Below are 19897 nucleotides of genomic sequence, written 5' to 3'. Positions count from 1 at the left end.
CCTGTATGGTAACCGTGATGCCTTAAGTTGGTAAAGTTAAATTACAGAATATTAACACAATAAAACCAGAATATAAATGTTTTCATTCCAGTATTTTTGTAAACCTCTTAAATCAAGGCAGAAGACATTTTCTTAGTGATATTTATGGTCACATCTGTCCATTTTATATATACCTATAGGGGAAAACCAAGGAAAATTCCTCTGTTCAGGGCTGAATTTTATAGAATTGTAGTAGTAGTTACAAGTAAACCCTACTAACCTATGTACGGTTGCCAAGGTTCATTAGTATATATATTAGGGTTATTGAAAACTTCTCTTGGAAATGTAGTTTTTAAGGGTTTCAGGGAGCAGAAATTGCCCTGACTTCAAAATTTAAACTTGAATATATTAAATACCCATAAGACACTTTATCAGTAAGAATTTTGTGTTCTTGTAATTAGAATGCTAAAGAAAAGAAACCAAAAGTGCCATCTCTGACACAAAAGTAATTGCAAATGTGTCCCTTGGGGAAATGCACATGTTTAATAGGATTTCAGATTTATTTTTAAACTTGGGAAATGCTGCCTGGTATTCCCAGAATTTCATTCTGTCTCTATTATAGCTTTGATGTAGTTTAGATTATATTCATTAATAAAGATAACATTTAATTTCATTGTAAAAGTGAAATTAAACCTTGACTTGAACTGGTTTTAAAATACATTGTTCTAGATTATTGATATTTTGACTAAAATATGTGCTAAATGGCTTTTAGAAATTGGCAATGACTGCAGTGAATACTAAAGCAACTAGGATGCTCAGGTCTTGAAGAGTGCAAAATACTTACATGTGAGATGCCAGTGCTCTTGGCAAATGTCTGCATTTCAGGACTCTTTTGATCTGTAGATATGATCTGGCAGCATCCTGCATCTTTTAATGAAAATAACAAGCATCAAAGAATGTGCAGAGCTAAAGATATTTTTAGAATAAGGATAGACCTTGTGTAGGGCATTTCTGGCCTTAGTTTTGTACACGAATTTTTGGAAATATAGGTGGATAATCTGCTACATTTTAAGATTTTGTGTTATTCTCTATGCCAAATTTAATATTTGAAACAGTAGCTAAATCTCAAGAAATTTAATCAAGTGTGTATAGTTTCTTTCTTACACTGATTGGAATCACTGAGCCTTGTGGATAAGGTACCATGTGGTAGTGCAAAATGCAGTGTTCTTTTATTCCATGCTTGAAGTGGGAGAAACTTCCATAACTGGAATAATCGTTAATGACTGTGATAATAGTGATTCCTAATGTGTTGCAGTCTTCAGTTGCAGACGCACTCCACAAGAATAAATGATTTGAAGAATACTTGTATGACATTTGATCTGTTTCTTCTATCAAGTCACTAGTAAAAGGCTAATAAAGGAAGAAAATGCTTACAGAGTTAAGAAATAAATTTGAAAATACTTGTCATATAGCCTTTAATATTAAGTGGTTTTTAAAAATTGTCCAATCATTGTTGAAAAATAAATGGAAAACAGCCCAGTTTGCAGTTAAAAACTTAGCTGTAAAAAGTAAGTCAAGTTTTCAATTTCCCTTAGTCCTTTTACTGCTGTGAAGGACGTAAGAGAAAGTTTAAGTATTTTTGGTGTTATTTTATTTTGATGTGCTTTACTGCTGGAAAGTTTAAGCCTAAAAGCTTGTTTTAAATTAACTTCTTTCTATGATATGCTACGCAGCAGTTTTTTCCAGAATGAGAAACCTTTCATGCTACGTTGTGCCTTCTGTTGCTACTTTCTTAACAGCTGAAGTTTTTCTGGGTCTATCCTATGTTTAGTCTATATGAGGACCTGTTGATGAGTGGGATTCCTAGAAATTGTTTCAGTTTTAGACTATTGCAATGGAGACTTTGATAATGCAGATAGATAGATGCTGTGAAGAAGCACCTGAAATGAAAATTATCTATCTCACTGCTGTAATCTTTTCCTGAAGTTCTGTAATTTCACAAATCTAAGTAATATGTGGGGGAAAACCAATGAAAAATGCATTAGAGATTACAGAAGTTGTTTAATACCATGTAATATCAGTAGCTATTCCATTAACAGCAATATTTCTGCAGCTTAGATCCTAAAAACATTGGTTTTAATAAAAGAATATTACTTCTGTGTTGTAGGTCAGTTTTTAGGGTAATGACCATCTGTGGTGGTCTGACAACAGACCTAGTGTTATCTAGCATTTAAGCATTTTAATACTTGAACCTGGGTATTTTGGTCGTCTTTCTTCTTTAGGCCTTGAAGCTGAATTCCCTTCACTCTGTGTAAAGCACCCCGTTTCAGGATGTCATGAGGCTTGTAGGGCTTGTTCAATGCTTAGGAAGACTGAAGGCACTCTTAGCTTGTTTTCAACATTGCTAATTGTTTAGGCTGGTTTTGCTTGAATAGTTAAATGTTCTTCTGAGATCTACAATAGGAACATCATGGGAAATTTGGCTTAGGTACATAGAACAGTGCTGAACTTGGGCAAAGAGGGATCATAACTCAGTGGCATTTAAGTGTGTCATAGAGGATGCTTGTAATCCATCTTCAGAAGTGCACAAACGTATGACTGCAATGTCATGAAATGAGCAGAGGAACAGTGTGTTCTGTTATTCTTGTCATAGCCTTGTTTTAAAAAAGAGCATGTTGTTGACATGTGTGTGGAGCTGATGGAAAGTGTAAATATATTGTTATGACCATTATATATAAGTGTGACCACGAGGGTGCCATGGGTCTGGGATAGGTACAGAAATATGTTGTCTTCTGACCCTTAGCTAACCACAATGATGAGTCTGTAGCGGATGCTGCCTGTCTGCTAGGCCTGAAGATAGGAAAGTGTATTTGTTTTTATGACTTCAGGTGTTACTTTGATGTATGTATTTGAATGTAGCTTAGGTATCGTAATTTTTTTTTTAAACAGTAAAAGGAAAAAGCAATCCTTAAGAGGTAGGAATTATCTCTTTTCAATCAAGATTCTAAACTCTCTTCTGGTGACTCTGACATTTCCCTGATACTATTTTTTTGGGTCACCTGTGAAAATGGATTTAATTTCTACTTGTGCTCTGAACTGATTGGATTCAAGCCAGTTTAAGACAAGAGGCCAAGTTGCCTTGCCATCAAGCTTGTGCTAATATCAGCTGAATCTCAGCCATATCTGATCTGTCCAAACAGCTTCTGGATTAAATGGACTTTTCTGATCTGTTCAGGGTAGAGGTGAAGGTGGACTTGGCACTGTTTGTAGCTTCCTCTATAGGTGGTGTTGGTCACACATGCTTAAACAGAGGAAAACAAAGCTCATCTGCAGTGCAAAGCTTGCTTTTTTTCCATTCAAATGTTCCCTCCTTGTTTATTTTTCTTTCCTGTAACTTGCGGTAAAATTTTTGACTGATTGTTTTAGAATAACCTAGCTGCCTCCAAACTTTTGGTGCAAACTGCTTTTTTGTATTAGTAAAAATTTTTCAACTCTGTTTAGTACAGTTTTAAGGTAGTCTTTTTGTATGCAACTGTGATATCAGCTCCTTGAAGTTCCTTACATATATACTTAAAACAAGCGGCACAATGCTTCTGCATACATACTAAATGTGCTACAAACAACCCAATAAATGTGTGAACAATCCATTCTTGGGAAGTATTATGTAACAAATGCCATTAAAACATGAGAATTAATGTCAGAATGTAAATACAAAGCATGGCTATAATCTGGCTAATCTTAACAGGTTAATTTTTGTTTAATGCCTGAAAATGTACATTACTATAAACTTGCCTCTTCCATTAGCTACATGTAGGACAAAATGTTTACTCATTTTTTCTGTAGATGTTGTCTTTTTCTTCTTATCCATTTAAAAATTGCTCCTTTCCACAGGCCTTTTCTTGATATGGTCTATAATGCACTGGACTGTGCTGAAGATGATTATTATGCCCTCTTTGTGCTCTGTCTTCTATATGCAATGTCACATAACAAAGGTAACCAATTTTTGCTTTTTCCAGAGAAAACTGAGGCACGTATGGTTTTAGACAGGCACGATCTGTTTGTAACTGTATGTATGCCTTGAACAGTGAGAAATTCTTGACATGGGGGAGACAGAAATAAGTATACTCTAAGTAAAAATGGTTGCTACAGATCACCTTTTTAAGAATGATTTGGTAGAAAGTTTTGTGAACATCAGATAACTTTTCTTCCATAGATTTCTTGGAATTGGAGTAGGATTATTGTGTTTCATTTTTAATCTCTTAATATCAGTTGAAGCCCACTATATTTAATCTACATATATATGGGATCCAGTTCTTTCCCACTTCACCCATACTGTGATTGCTACATGTAAGCCAAGTGTAAAATGTTGTAAAACTTGTTCCCCTATGTTAAAACTAAATCTTTGTATACTTTAAACATATAGATAATGCACAAGACCTGAGAATCAGATGTGATTATGAAAATCATGTATTGCCTATTTCTCTCCGCCTTTGACAGTCCTTCAGTAATTCTTTTTATACTATACAATTACTCAACAGCCTTCTCATCCATTGTGCCATAATTGTTTGAAAACTTATTTAAACTGTCAGCGTTCTATGTCATAATACATCTTGCAAGTCTCCCAAGAAGCCTGAACTCTTTTATAAACTATCAAAACTATGTTAAAGGTGTAATTCATTATAATTCAGACAGTATGAGAATATGTAACCTTTCCTAAGGGAAAAACTACGGTTAGTTTTGTTGCTGTTTATCTTTGTGTGCATTTTAAATAGATTCCTTATGGAGCAATAATGTAAATATCTCATACATGTGAATAATCATGTGTTTCAGGAATTGAGAGCTGAATTTAAGTTATTTTCTGCTTATGAGGATAGTTTCTGTAATGTACCAGAATTTAAATGGATCAACTACTGCAGTAAACTGAGCAAAGAGTGTCAGGTGTGTGGTGGTATGCTTAAAAGTAAGGATTCTGTTCTAGCTTCAAGGTACCTCTAATGGGCAAGTAGAGTGGAAATGAGAGTCTTGAGGGAACTAGGTAAGCTGAACACCTCTTGTCCTTCTGAATCCTCTTGATGGCTTTACCTTTTTTTCAGGACTGAAGGAATGCTTCTCAGATTATAATTTGCTGACAATTTCAGGGCTTTCACAGTCTCTTATGACAAGAGATAATAGTGCAACTCATATCACCAAAGATAGCACCGCAGCCTTGCCATGCTCTAGCCCTCGCTGACTTGCATCTCTGATTTCCTGCTGCCCCCCTGCAACCACTATAGTTCTCCCAGAAAACATCTTTCCCCAAGGGACTTTAGAGCATCACTGTGCTAGAAAACAGTGATGTCAGCGATAGATTCTCTTCTCTTAAAATTCATTAGTTGAATCTGTTAATAGCCAGAATCATTAGTTGTAACTGTTGCAGCTTCAGAGAGTCCCTGGAAGTCTTTCAGTGGTCATTGTAAAGGAGTAAGCCTGCACCCTAGGGTTGTATTTCTTAAGAATTCTTCTATTTAAGACCATAGTCCTGCATGTATTTGCTGTATCACACTGTATTTGCTTTCAGTGTAATTAGTTATTCTTCAATATCCTGTTCTCAGAAAAGAAGTCTGATATCCTCTCTTGTGTCAAAGATGATTTGCTTACATCTATAGTATTGCTGTAAACAGTGAGGAATGCAGCCTTTTGCTGCTTAGTTTCATCTATTTCTGTTCTGTTTATTTTTCACCCAATATCCAGGGTTGCCAAGAGAAATAGAATGGGCAGTGAAATATCTACCTTTTAAAAGACTAAAAGTATCCTGGCCCTAAAACTGGTGATACCTTTTATGCATTTAAGGGGTCAAGATCTACACTTCATTCCTTGGTGGTCACATCAGCCCTCTCTAAATGAAAAACTCTTTAGGCTATACTCATAGGCTTTCCTTGTCAACAATTTACATTAGCCTGTTTCTCTTTGGAAGTTATTTTCCTTTCTACCCCTATCCTTGACCTTAGATGCTAGATGGATAATGACATCCGGTTTTGATCTTCACTGTCTTTCACCAACTCACTCTTCTTGTTCCCTGTAATAGACTGCTTTTAGCCTTGAGGGCCACAGAATCACTGCCTCTGTGTCTTGAAGGAGAGTTGCTTTACAAGCTGGTGATTTAGTGCCCCGGCTTGATGCAAAAGCAGAATGTTCTTTAAAAGCTCAGGAGCTATACAACTGCTCGTTTCTACACCAAATTCAGTATCAGTCAGGATAGAACTGGAGTCAATGTTTAAATCTGAATTCAGTATAATGCAAGAGATTGGTATGCTTACAGGCTTTCTCAAGGTATGGGTCAATGATCCTTTTCTTTTACAAAAGGGCATGAAAGTCTCTCTCCAAACATGTTGGAGAGGCCGGGTTGTTTTCCCAGTTTCAGGAAGTAATAAATCTCTAGGAGTTGTGTGTCTAGGATCTATTTACTGTCTATCTGATAGATGGTAGATACTGTAGTGAGCACTTGAATCAGTTCAAACAAACAGCTAATGAATTGAAAATTTGGGATGATTTCTTGTGATTGGATGCAACACAAGCTTGTCCTCTTTACGCTACAGGAAAATGAGTTGCAGTTTTCTATTTCGGTATATTGGCTGTTTAAGGTATGTTTCTGATTCTCTAGCTGGTTAGTTTGAATTTCACCTTCCCCGCCCCCCTTACTCATTCTGGCACTATGGAGAAGGCTAGAACAGAACACATTCATAAAAATCTGAATTGCCTTAGCTTAACCAAGAACTTTGGTTTCAGGCCTTGCTTCTAAGGTAGCAGCCTTCTCAGTCTCTGTCACTAAATAGACACCCTGTTGAGGCTTTTGATTGTGACTCCTTCCATTTGGATACTGAGTCTGCATTTTGCTCCATGTTCTTGAACGAGTTTAAAGACAATGTGCTTGTTTTTCACCAGCAAGAAATATCTCTGTGAATAGGAAGAAAGAATCCCAAGAGGTACACATATGCAGCTAAACAGATTTATTGCAAATTGTATCCGAGATATATTTAATACTAGAAGCCCTTCATATATGTTGCTAGAGCCTATACTGTATCTGAAGAATGCAGAACTCTGCATCGTTGACAAGCAGACAACCAAATGAAAGATGGCTGAATATGAATTCTTTCACTGTGATTTCAATTTGACCACTTTGTTGGACACCTGCATGGTCCTGCCTCATTTCCTCCTCCATGTTTTCTTAGTCTCCTGAATGGTTTTCTGCTGTTTAATGACCATGACCTTCTGAGAGCTTAATCTGCATACAGATATTCTCTGAGAAATGTTACTGATAAGCAGCATTCCTTTTGAGAAGTAAAACTGTAGCTGTTTAGTAAACTGTTAGATTGTTGTGAACGCTAATACTCCGATTGCCCTGGTTCCTTAAAAGCTTCCTTCCCCCCCCCCTTTTCTTCAGCCTCATGACAGAGAACATTTGTATCACTGTTATTAATCTTCGAACAGACCCTTTGTTAATTGTTCTAAATACATATGCTTAGTGAAGAAATAAATTTGATATCACAAATGATGTTGTTATGTAGTTAACTTCTTCCCACCCTGAGCTTGTAGTTATAAACTGCAGTATAGTCATCTTCTGGTTTATGGGGTTGTTTATTACCATGCTTTAGAACAAGGACAGGGAGATCCTCAGCAATCCATAACTATGTTTTGTTCTAACAGGTTTTACAGTAACCAGTCTATTCTGAGAAATAACTTTGCTATTTTGGAGGATTATGTTGAAGAAAGATGGGTTTAATTTCCTTATATAACACATCAGTGAGAATCTGTGATTTGCATTGGGGAGGGTGGGTTCTAAATAATAGGCTACCAGGTACAAAATAAAATTAATATCTTTCTAAAACATATATGAACTGATCACTTACTACCAAAGCGGAATTTAAAGTCAGACTTTCATCTTTTCCCCTTTAGGCTTTATGCTTTTCAGATGTGTGGCTTGACTTTTTAATTTAGATACAATCTAAATTGTCATTGATAGAATCTAAAGTCTCAGAATTCCAGATGCAGCAAAATGGTTTGGATGTCACCAAACTTTGGGATTTGAGTGTCTTCACCCAGTAGGCACCATTTAAGGCCAAGATTTTTAAGTGATACATAAATGTGTTTAGTCTTTCTGTTGTTCCTCCTCTTGTAACAGAAATTCAAAACTAACTTGTCCAGTTTTGTATTTCTAATTACACTCTTCTGAGAAAACCGCTACGATCTATTGAATACTTACCTCGAAGCATACTCCTGTGTTCTAATTCACCTTTCTTCATTCATCCCCCACAAAAGGAATTGACCCAGTCAAGCTGGAGAGAATTCAACTTCCAGCTCAACATGCTGAAGAGAGAAATTCATATAATCATGTACTTGCAGAAGGGCTTATCAGGATAATGAATTATGCTGCACAACCAGGTATCACTTTTCCAATATTTGATTTTTTGCCAAGGTGGAATTTTTGAAGATGAAAAAAAGAATGCTACCTAGCCTTTTGTCTTTGAGGGGAAAGCATCTGTTTAGCATGCTCTTCAATGAACAATAAGTTCAATCCAACAGCGAACAATAAGGTATGGTCTGTGAAAGACAACTATCAGGTTTTCCTTGGTTGATGAAGAATCAGAAACTCTGTATTTCTGCTGAATAGTTGTTTTTATACTCAGAACTATACAGGGATTTATTGTTTTCATTCCTACTTTCTGTGTTTTTGAATGAACAAAAATGATGAGATATATAGTGATTTCAGCTTAAAGTAGAATTTAATCCTGAAAATATGATCTGTGGCACCTTTGCTTGTAAAAGTAATTCCAGTGGAGAAGTAGTCTTGAAAACTAGATGGTACCCTTTGCTTATAGCAGTCCTTCGTCTCTAGAGGTGATAGCAAATTTTCCCAAATTTTTTTTTAATTGCAGATTGTATTTTTAGTTCTGAACTGTTTTGCAGAAAATGTGGGGTTTTTTCCTGACTGCAACTTTTTTGTGAAATGAGAGATACAAGGCTTAGTGACTTGTTCCACAGAAACATGATTTTTGTTCAAGCCACAGCTCTTCTCCCTGCACTTCCCCTCTTAAAGCTTCAAATAAGTAGAACTGGTTTTCCCCTGAAACTGTCACACTATCAAATTCCGGATTGTCTGCAGAATAAAAATCTAATGTTTGTTTGCAGGATTGATCTACAGAATATTAACTTGTTATGCTGATGTGCCAGTCACAGATTAAAAGCATGTTTATGTATAAAGAGTTTGTACATACTGCAGAAGGAAAGAGTGCAAGATGAGGAAATGCATTTATTTAAACAAAAGCACTTCTTGGGAGGGGTGGAAATAGTGGGTTTTTATTAATCTTGCTAAATGTAGTGTAGAACATCTCCTTTTCTGGGGGTACTAGCCTCAGTCTGTACTTTTAGTTTCTGGCAGCATAGTGCTAACTCGAAAATTGTAGGTGGGAGCTGGGGTCAAAAACTAAGACGTCTGTCTCCTTGGGTGTATTGTCTTAGTATTGATCACTGAGCTCAGGCTGTACATTTCTAATATCTGTTTTTTTAAATCCTTAAAAGCTTAAAATTTAAATGCATTCTTTCACTCTTACTTCTCTGGGTTCTCCCATCCAGGCTGTGTCTGAATCCTTTGGACATTTTTTAAGGAAAAGCTGTGTCTTATTAGTATGCTATATACAAAACTTCCTTTCATCTTGTAACTTTATCCATGCCAAATTCTGTGATTCTTTTGTAATTTTAGTGTAATTCAACCTGTGCTTCAGGTTGATCTAGGCATGTACTTGGCTTCTTTTCTGATAGTATTAATCTTTATTGCCTTCTTATTGCATGGTTCTGCTTTAAATTTTCTTCTGCTTTAAATTATTCTTCCAGCTTTTTTTTTTATAGCCATCAGCATTGTAAACCAGCATCAGCACTCATCCTTGTCAGATAGGGGTTGTATGACAATTGCAGAGAAGAGTAGAAACATTTAAGGACACTGAATAATGAGAAGAGCAATACTTAAACTGCTACTGTTTTGTATATTGAAATTTTCTTTTCATAGATGGAAAAATCCGTTTGGCAACTTTAGAACTTGGCTGCCTGTTGCTGAAGCAGCTTGTGTTTTCTAAGAATGGCAGCATCATAAAAGATGTTCACCTTGCTTGCCTTGAGGTAAATATTTTCTTTCAAATTACCAGTCACAGCACTACTTTTCTTTGAGTCTTGTTGAATAAATTTGTTTCGTTTCTGATTATAAGCATAAATGCAAAATTTGAGCTTCTAGAACATATTTCTTCTATTGGTGGCTCTGTGCAGTGAATGCAGAGAATCAATACCCCATGTTCTGTTCTCAGCTTTGCTGTTACCTTGCTATTTAAACTCTTAACATATCAAGCAAGGTTATGTTTGATTTTTCTCTCTGAAATTTGTATGTCATCCATCTCAAAAATGTAAAGAAAGTGTTTTTGAGACTAACAAGCTCACATAAGCAGTATTTTCATAAGTGCAAGAACTATGTTCTATCATATTCTGGGCTGAAGGCTATGAGTATGGGGATATTAATAGACAGTCTCTTCTGTATGAGTTTTTGGGTGGTTTTTTTAAATGTAACTTGAGTAAATGGTGTATTTACTCCCTGAAACACATTTATTTTATCTTTTCTAGGGTGCAAGGGAAGAAAGTGTTCATCTCCTTCGTCGTTTCTATAAGGTATATATGCAAAATGATGTAAGAAAACATCCTTTACATAACGTGGAATTAGAAGCAAGTCTGCAGCCCAGTCTCTATGCACTGGCCAAAGCAGTACTTTTCTTTTTAAGATGGGAACTCCGTATTTGTGATAGAGAAGGAAGTGTTTCGTTGGAGGTTTCCTCTCCTTTCCTGCCCTTACTGTACCACACTGACATACGTCAAAAAAGGCTGTTAGAATTCTCACGTGGTTTGTACTGGAGGTCAAGTTAGCAGTCATGTGCTTTTGTTGCAACTGCTATGTATTTCATGGACTGGAGCCACACTATTGGAACATTTCTGGGATTTTATGATTGACACTAATACAGAATGTGTTTCTTTTTGGCATTACTTTTAATTTGTGTCTTATCTGAAATGATCTAAAATTTTACTTTAATCTTTTTTTCTTACTGGATACCTCTGCAGTGCTTAGCTGCTTTTTTTTGTATTGTAAACAGCTAGAGAAATAAAATTTTTAGCCCTAGGTGTTAACTTCTATATAAGGACCAGTAAGACTTCAAGTGTCTAAAATCTATTTTGTGTTAGAATTCTCTTGAAGAATGTTTTCTCAATGTGGCTTACAAAAAATAAGTAACTTGTGGTGGGTTGACCTTGGCTGGCTGCCAGACATCCACCCAGGTGCTCTCTCACTCCACCTCCTCAACAGGATGGAGGGAGAACAGAAGATGAAAAAATCTTGTGGTTGAGATAAAGACAGGGAGATCACTTACAGTTACTATAATGGGCAAAACAGACCGAACTTTGCAAAAATTAATTTATTGTCAATTAAAATAAATTTAGATAGTGAGAAACAAAGACAAATTAAAACACCACCTTTCCCCCACACCTCCTTTTACCCAGGTTTAACTTTGCTGCTTCATTTCCACCTTCTCCCCCTGCTGAGTAGTGCAGGGGGGTTGGGAAATGGGGGTTTGGGGTCAGTCCATAATAGTTCATTTCTGCTGCTGCTTCCTCCTCAGACTTTTCCCCTGCCCCAGTGTGGGTCCTCTTCTCCATGGGCTGCAGTCCTTCAGGAAAAAAATCGCTTCCTAGCGGGTCCACCACAGGCTGCAGTTCCTTCAGGGCATAACCACCTGCTCTGATGCTGCAGTGTGGATATGCTCCACCATGGTCCTCTCTGCGGGCTGCAGAGGAACCTCTCTCCTTGTTGTAAACGTGTTTTCCCAGTGGTGCCATCAGTGTCACTGAAGGGCTCAGCTGTGTCCTGCAGTGGGGCTGTTTGAGCCAGCTGGAGCTGTCTGTGTCCAGCATGGGGCAGCCCCGGCCTCTATTCAGAGGCCCTGCAGCCCCCACTGCCAGCACCTGGACAGGAACACTCAGTACATAATTAAACAAAAACAAACAATCATGGCTTCATAGCTGTAAGGATTCATGATATGTCCATATCCCTTTTTTGAAAGGGAGAAGAAATTTTTCTGGATATGTTTGAAGATGAATACCGGAGTATGACAGTAAGTGACACCCCTTCCACCCTGCCAAATCCTCAAACCCAGATACAACACGGGAGCAAGAACAAGTATTTACTGATGACTACAGAGTGTGCTGGTATCTTTATTTCCGGGAGCAGAATAACAAAATGTGGGTGGGTTTTTTGTCTCTGAGGAGTTGTGTCTACACTTAAATAAATCGTTTATGTGGAATTTCACAGCCTTTATTAAATAAAAGCCCATTATTTTATGAATGCTAGTACACAAAAATTACTTCATCCTGGAAAATGGGACATTGGATTAATTAGGTTTTTCTAGTTATTAAACAATGTGAAAATCTTACTATATCTTTCTGAAGCCCAGCAAGGTTTCAGTTTTGAGTAGTGCCTCTTTACTTACCAGTAAGAGAACTGGGTTCTAGCAAGCAATTATCAGGGCATTTGTCTAATCTGGGAGAGTTACTGCCTGTGCCACAGTACTGGCTGTGAAAGTTCTAACAGATTACTGAACTTAAATTCAGACAGTTCATATTTAACCCGTAAACATGTTTTAAAAACAATTATCTGTTTCACATATTAGGTTATATTTCAGACAAAAATACTTTGTGTAGTCAGTATAGGTTTTTGCCTCACCAGTGGTACAGGGATTTAATGAGCAGGCACTGGTTGTCTTTTCTGAAAAAGCACAATCTACAATTGGCATGTTGCAATAAGTCTTTTAATACAGGAAGCATCTTGCATGTATCTTACCAGCTTAAATAATAGAAGTATTTAGTGAAACATTTACTTTTTTAGTAGTTAAATATTGCTATACTTATAGTTTGAGAAGTGACGCTGATACTAGTGTCACTTTTATGTTGCAGGTTCAGTATATGTGTAGGTTTTTCTGTTGTATATCCATTTCTGAGACTACTTTTTTATTTACTGTAAGAGACAGAGCTACACCCTGGAACTTGAACTTTGTTTTCTTTAAAGCATATTTATTTGCCTAGCTAGCAAATGACTTGCTGGGTGGGCTGATTTAAGAGCTAAGTAACACCGATGTTTTCTTGTTAGATGAGCTCTGTAAATAACATGGTATAGAGCAGCTACAATCACAGAAGTGTACTTGCTCTGAATGAAAAAGAAGGGGAAAAGTTGTATTTTCATTAATGATAGATGAGAACAAGTTCAGAGGAGCAAGTAAATTGAACACTGTAGTCCTTAGTATTTTAGCTTTCAGCAACGAGTTTCCTTTTTTAACATTCTTCACCTGTATGATGTAAAATGCTGTTTAAACCAGTGTACACTCATGTGAATTACATCTGAAGTGGTTATTTCCTTGTTAGAAATCTTAGTTCTGTGTTCTCATTTTTTCTTATTGGCTGTGTAGATTTCTGTATCTTTCTATACAGTAATTAAATTCGTTAATCCAGTGTTTTAGACACTGAAAATGAATTGTTCCAAGATCAGAAAAAATGGCTAAACACTATTTTTGAGTTTGTACATGTGCAAGGCAGCAGTTCAAGACTGCACTGTGAAAATTCTTGACCTTGTTTCAGTCTGCTGCTTTTATGGTATCTGACTATGGCAAAGTAGCCAGGAATGCTTCCAGTTACAGTTGGCTATTTTAGAATGGCCATGTGACTGCATTTTTGTTCTGTGCAGAATTATTGTACAAGCTATGGGAAGGGCTTTCTATATTTTAGACATTCCAGCTGGCTTTGTGGCAAAAAGAAGCATATGTCTCGTGTGTGTGTGTGTATAATAGAACTTGGATGAAATTGCCCAAAGGTACAGAAGGATAGATATTTCAGACATCATTTATTCATGAAAAAAAGCAACCATGTAAGGGAGAAACTCTTTTAGCAGCAAGATTGAAGGGAATTGTCTAGTGTGAAAGTTACTGCAGTATTAGAGACTAGAGATTTCTTTTGGGGGAGAAAAAGGTATGAGAAACTTTTTTCTTGTGACTGAACTAATTACAAATTTGAGTCAAAACAATCAAACTTGACAGACTTTGTTTTTTAGTACTTGTAAAATAGCGTTTCTGTAATCTTTCAGAATTTTTTCCTGTGTTTTTTCAGTATGGAAACTTCAACAGTGTGTTAGGGAACGATGAGCAAATATAAAATAGAGACTGCATGTCAGGAGCTTAAAATAAGATGGATGGTATTAAAAATTCTCAGACCTCTGTAAGAATTCCTTCCTCTTAAAATATGCAACCATGAGTTGTATTTGAAAGTAAAGATGCAAATACTTATTGTTCTGTAATCAAAGTTAAAATATTTTTATAGATTAAACCTATGAATGTAGAGTACTTGATGATGGATGCCTCAATCTTGTTGCCTCCAACGGGGACACCACTGACTGGTATTGATTTTGTGAAAAGATTGCCCTGTGGAGATGTGGAAAGAACTCGAAGAGTGAGTAAGACTATTTTTCTTACGTTTGTTCATGACCGAATGATTTCAAAGGCTTTGAGCAATTCTAGAAGTACAAACATTTTTCCTTGAAAGCTGCTTGATTGGAAGTTTCATCCACAAAATCATAAAGACTTGATGAAGACAGACCTGTGTGTAGAGTATATTAATATTTACCTCTCCCAATGGAGAAACTTTGATTTCTTGTGTCTAGTCAATTCAGTATGTTCTTGCACTGAAGTTTTCATTTTTTAGACCATGGAGACATCTACATAAAAAGGCATTTTGCTGACATTCATTAATATATTGTCAGTTTCCTTTCATGATGTGATATCTCAGTCTGCCTTTCATTATATTCCTGTAGAGGGAGTCGCCACTGGAAGGCTGGCTGGCTTCATATTGCTTGTGTTTCTAGACATAGCCAAAGGTAATTCATGATAGATATCTTGAGAGTGAGGAGAAAAATAGCAAAATATCTATTTCTGTGACTGACACAATCTGTAAAGGTGATACTGACCTGAATAACATCATTGTCAGCGTTCTTGGCCTTTATCTAGCAGTGTCCTATGAGCCTTGCAGTGCCAGTAAGTCTTAAAGATATGCTGTTGCACGACATTATTATTTGGAACGTGCTGTTCTTTGGGTAGCTTTGCATTTATGTAAGTGTGTATGTAAGTATATTCAAGTACTCTTGAAGAAAAAACGTATTTCCAGGAATCTTCTGAAAACTTTTGTTTTCATTACTTATTATAAGCCACATAACTTTTGTTATCACAGCAAGCTGTTTGATAAAGTACAGTGTATTATCTTGAAAAGTATTGTTCTTAGAAAGCAAAAATGCTTCCTAGAATTCTCTCTGAGGCATTTAGCAGAATGATACTTAGAAATGCACATTAATGGAAACTGAGCGCTCCATGGTTTTTCATCTGCAAAATAAGGAATAGTTTAACTTCTATTGGTGGAAATGCAAAAATCAATACAGATATTCCTGTAAATTCTTCGGGGTGGAGGGGTCTTTCTTATCAGCAAATACTCCCAGAATGATTCCTTGTTGGTCCTCCGTCCCCTGATCTCATTGCTCTAGAAGTTTTAGAATTTCTTAGAATTACTAAGCTACTTTTTTTCAGCTAGGCTACCTCTGTTAGGCTGATTTGCCTGAACAATATGCTGAACTTCAGGTGTATCTTGTGATATTGCTGCTGTCACTTAACCTGCTGGAGTTCCTTTTTGCTGACGGTTTCAAATGGATGGTGATTCAATTATGAGCATCCCATGGCATGATTTTTAAAAAGTACTCAAATTTTATTTCACTAACAAGTGAAGAAGTTTCATACTTTGATTATCATGAGTTCTTAGCTGGTAGAGATCAGATGTTTTTAGGCTGTCACTGCTTTTGCTGTAGGCAGTCCCTCTAAGTGGTAATTCTTTTCATCTTAAGAAAGGAGGAACTCTCAGAAATCGGGTATCTCTCGAGTTATCAAAGGAGTATCTCCAAAATCCAGATATCCAACCCCTCTAAGTTAAAACATTAAAATGACCAGAATTTGTTCAACTGCTTTCTGAAATCAGCTACTACTGCCTGCCCAGAATCAGATGCTCTTTTGAATTGTTGATAGTCCAGTTACTGCTTGTTGGTTGCATCTCTTCCTTCTGATTTCTATAATCCTAAAGATGGTACCGCTTATCAGTCACCCAGAATAATGCAAACTCATTTACTGCTTATTTGGGAAGTAGTGAACAGTATGGGTCTTGAACTCTGCACCTTGGAGTACACAGCAACAAAGACTGAGAGAAGTTTTTGAACTACCTGTGAGAATGCTATTTCATGGGAAAGTAATAAGGTACTGGTAGGCTTCCCTGCAAGTTGCGCTTTTTTTGTACATGGTATGTGTGTATGTGAATGAAGGAATTGGTGTAAAGTATACCTCATTGTAATGCGTAGTTTCTTCAGTGTAGATAGCAATTCATATTTGTTCCTACTTTAACCAAGAAAACAGAAGTCAGCTGAAAAAAATTGTAGGCCACTGAACCGCTCTGCTGTTTTATTGAGATCTAATAAAATGTTACAGGAAGTCACAAATCACATGCTTTTGGGATTATATTGATATAGCAAACTGAGGGCTATCAGTATTGAAGGAATCAGAGTGTAGTTCCCTTTTCATCTGATGTTCTTGATTGTTTTTTTTTATTTTCTTGCAAAGGCTAAAGTTCTAATTTTCTATCCTACTCCTGTAGATTATTCTGCAGTAAATGTGATTACGTGTTTGGAATGAATGACATTAGTTTTATAGGGAATGTATGTGAGGAAAATTAATGCTGTCTCAGAGGCAAAGAGGATTGAGGGGAAAATAAGTGAAAGTAGGCTGAGTGATGGCTGTCCTCTGAATTTAAAAAAAAACAAACCAGCAAACCACCCAACTATTGGGTTTGACTTTTGGATTACCAAAAATGCAAGGATATTGCTGTTCTTGATTGAATTTGGAAACTTTTAAACCCAATACCATGAATTCTTCTTGAAGCATATGGTATTAGAACTGCTTTGTGGTAATCCTGTTTAATTTCAGTAAATCCACAATACATTAGAATGCAATCTGCCTAAATGAGAGAGATCATCTCCCATTATAAAGTGACACTCTTCTTATTCATAAGGTAGTTTTAGTATCTTATTTTGGTAGATACTTTTGACATTCTTTGCTCTGAGTAATCATATTGCCCTCTTAAATTTCAACAGCATACTGAATTCATCTGCTCTGGCATCAGTTCGTGGAAGAGTCAGATACATGACTTTCCTCTCTTCATCCCTGTTCTGCCAGAAGTTTCTGAAAGCACCACCAGTATGATAGCTGGCCAAGCACTCACATTTCTGGTTCATGGGAGCCACAGTTCTGTTGATGTTAAAAATAGAGGGGTGAAGGGGTTTGCCCTAAAGCAGTGTAGATTTGTTTTTCCTAATAACTTCCTGCAATCTGGGAGTTCCTGGGCACTGCAGCTGTTCCATGTATTCAGTGCTTTTACTGTAAATTAACTGCTGCCTTACGGTATGCCACAGAATTACTATGTAGGAAACTATTCTGAAAAACAAAACACTGGAAGTAATAAAAAATGATTTTTCATTTGCTGTACTGAAAATACAGTACTTGTAGTGGAAGAGGTTTATAAATGGTGCCTTTCAAAATGTGGCTAATAAAATTATGATTGTTCTTTGGCCCTATATCTAGTCTTTGCATACCATATGTCATTAATTTCTAAATCAAAACAAGAATATTAATTTCACAGAGCAGCTGTTGAAAGTTCCTTGGGCCTGGTGCAGCTTTCAGAGTGCTTTGCCCTGATGTAGACCTTTTGAGAATATAGATGAAGTTCTTCAAGAATGCTGTATGGCACGTGGTTAGTTTTGATGAACACAGCAAATTAAAACTCAGAAATCCCCACTGTTTTCTCTTGAACTTGTAGACAACTTAGCTAGACTCAGCCAGAAAAGTTATTACTCTAAGTTCAGAATGTGAGGGTCTCTGAGGGTTGGTTGTATAGTTGTCTGTGACGTATGGGTATTGTAAATGCAATCAGTCTTAAAGTAATGATTAAAAGAAAGAAAATCCAAGATTGTTGTTTTTACTTAAACAGCTCCTGTAATCATTTGCCTGTCAGTCACAAGCTGTGTAAGTGTGCCAGTGGGATAAAAGCTCTGCTGCTTCTACTTCATTGAAAATAAATAGCATGTTTCAACTTCCTTCATAGCCTTCTTTAACTAGCTCTGAAATTGCATTCTACTTTCTCAATTTAAAAAGTAGATTTATTGCATGACAATAAACTCAGGGGTTGTAAAAGTGAGTATACATTTGTAAGATTCTGTTAAAATATGTAGTATTGAGTGCAGCAATATTTTAATATTCTTTTTTTAATTTCTCAAGGCAATCAGAGTTTTCTTTATGCTCCGTTCACTATCACTGCACTTGCGAGATGAGCCAGAAACTCAGTTACCACTCACAAGAGAGGAAGGTCTGATAAAGACAGATGATGTTCTTGACTTGAGTAAGTAGTCCCTCAATTTCCCAAATAGTCTATGATATGGAAAAATCGCTAGCTTTATTCTTTTAAAGTAAAAACCCCAAATAGTTATCTTGTTTGTGTAATTGACTACCAAAAATGTATTAAGTTTGTCTTCTACTGGATTTGGAACGCTTCTTGTGGGTTTATTTTTTTTAAAGACTGTTAGTAAATATTCCAGGGCTTAAATATGAACACATAAAGGATTTAGAGTCCTTCATCAGGTTTCCTGGTATGTTAGTTTTGTAAATGAACTGATCCCAGGAGGATTTTCTTCTGTTCTACTTTTATCTATTCAAAATGTACTTAAACCATTCATGAACTTTAAGAGACTGGAGGTAATTACTTGCAACTGTTACTCTGTGCTCTTTTACTGATACTGCGGTTTGCTTGTCATTATGTCCCCATCCTGTCCTGGAGTTATTTTTCTTCACATCTCTTCTGTCATTTTAAAGTTGGCATATGGAAGCTTTTACTCCCATAGCTGAACAGGATCCTGAGCTGTTCCCAAGGGGAATCAGTCTGTAACGTCCAGAATGACCTTGTGATATTCAGTACTACTTCTTATGAAGTAAAGGCACAATGCCTTCTTTCTGCCATATCATAGAAAACTACTGCACTCTCCATAATGAAGAAACAAAAAATTGGAAGGAATAGAATCATGAAGTATGCTATTTGTCTGCAAATTCAATATACCTATGTTCATTTAACATCAAAATATACATCTCTAGATGACCTTATGTGTTACTAAACAGTACAGCTGCTAGAGTAACTCTGGCCTAAATCATAAAGCTGTAATTTTACTGTCTCCAGCAGTGATATTGTTTAAGAAAAAGTAACTTGTCATGTTTTAACTTAATTTTATAATAGTGTAAGACACTTGCTTTTTGTTTAAAGGTTTAAAATATGTAGAGAAGGCTAGAATTGAAAAGGAAGTGCATGATAATTGTATCAATTCCATTTCTTGTAATCAAGGAGAATTTGACATATTGGTGTTAGCTGATACGTAGTTAACTTTTCAGGCAGTTCTTGTTAAGAGCTTGCAGGTACCATTCATAAACTTTAGAGGGCATGCGGTTGCTGATTTAGAGTATGTATTTGCTAGGGTTTTAATTTTTGAAGGTTCTTTTTCTTACAAAAGGAGGAAAAAAAAAAGCTTTATGCCTCAGATGTTCATTTTTTTTATTCTCTGTGTTTATGTACTTGTTGATCTTACTCCAACTGAAAAAACCAGTTGCCCAAGTTGCCTTAGATGTTATGGGATTATGTCCGCTATCTCTGAGACCTTGTGCATCAAGTCCGTCAAGAATATTAATTG

At 36.4% G+C, this 19897-nt stretch overlaps 1 protein-coding gene across 4 annotated transcripts in view; it reads left to right on the top strand.

Moving 5' to 3' along the window:
- CLEC16A (C-type lectin domain containing 16A) overlaps positions 1-19897 on the top strand; it is a 375787-nt gene that overhangs the window by 27195 nt on the left and 328695 nt on the right. For all 4 annotated transcript variants that reach the window (XM_074840865.1, XM_074840863.1, XM_074840862.1 and 1 more), the window contains exons 12-18: positions 3871-3971; positions 8275-8397; positions 10019-10128; positions 10621-10665; positions 12105-12155; positions 14407-14535; positions 18444-18564. In XM_074840865.1, the coding sequence (XP_074696966.1) occupies positions 3871-3971; positions 8275-8397; positions 10019-10128; positions 10621-10665; positions 12105-12155; positions 14407-14535; positions 18444-18564 (680 nt within the window). The remainder of the gene's footprint in view (positions 1-3870; positions 3972-8274; positions 8398-10018; positions 10129-10620; positions 10666-12104; positions 12156-14406; positions 14536-18443; positions 18565-19897) is intronic.

The sequence above is a fragment of the Strix aluco genome, chromosome 15 (assembly GCF_031877795.1).
Source record: "Strix aluco isolate bStrAlu1 chromosome 15, bStrAlu1.hap1, whole genome shotgun sequence".
Lineage (NCBI taxonomy): Eukaryota > Metazoa > Chordata > Aves > Strigiformes > Strigidae > Strix > Strix aluco.
Note: the sequence above shows the minus strand (reverse complement) of the source record. Positions and strands in the feature narration are given on the sequence as shown.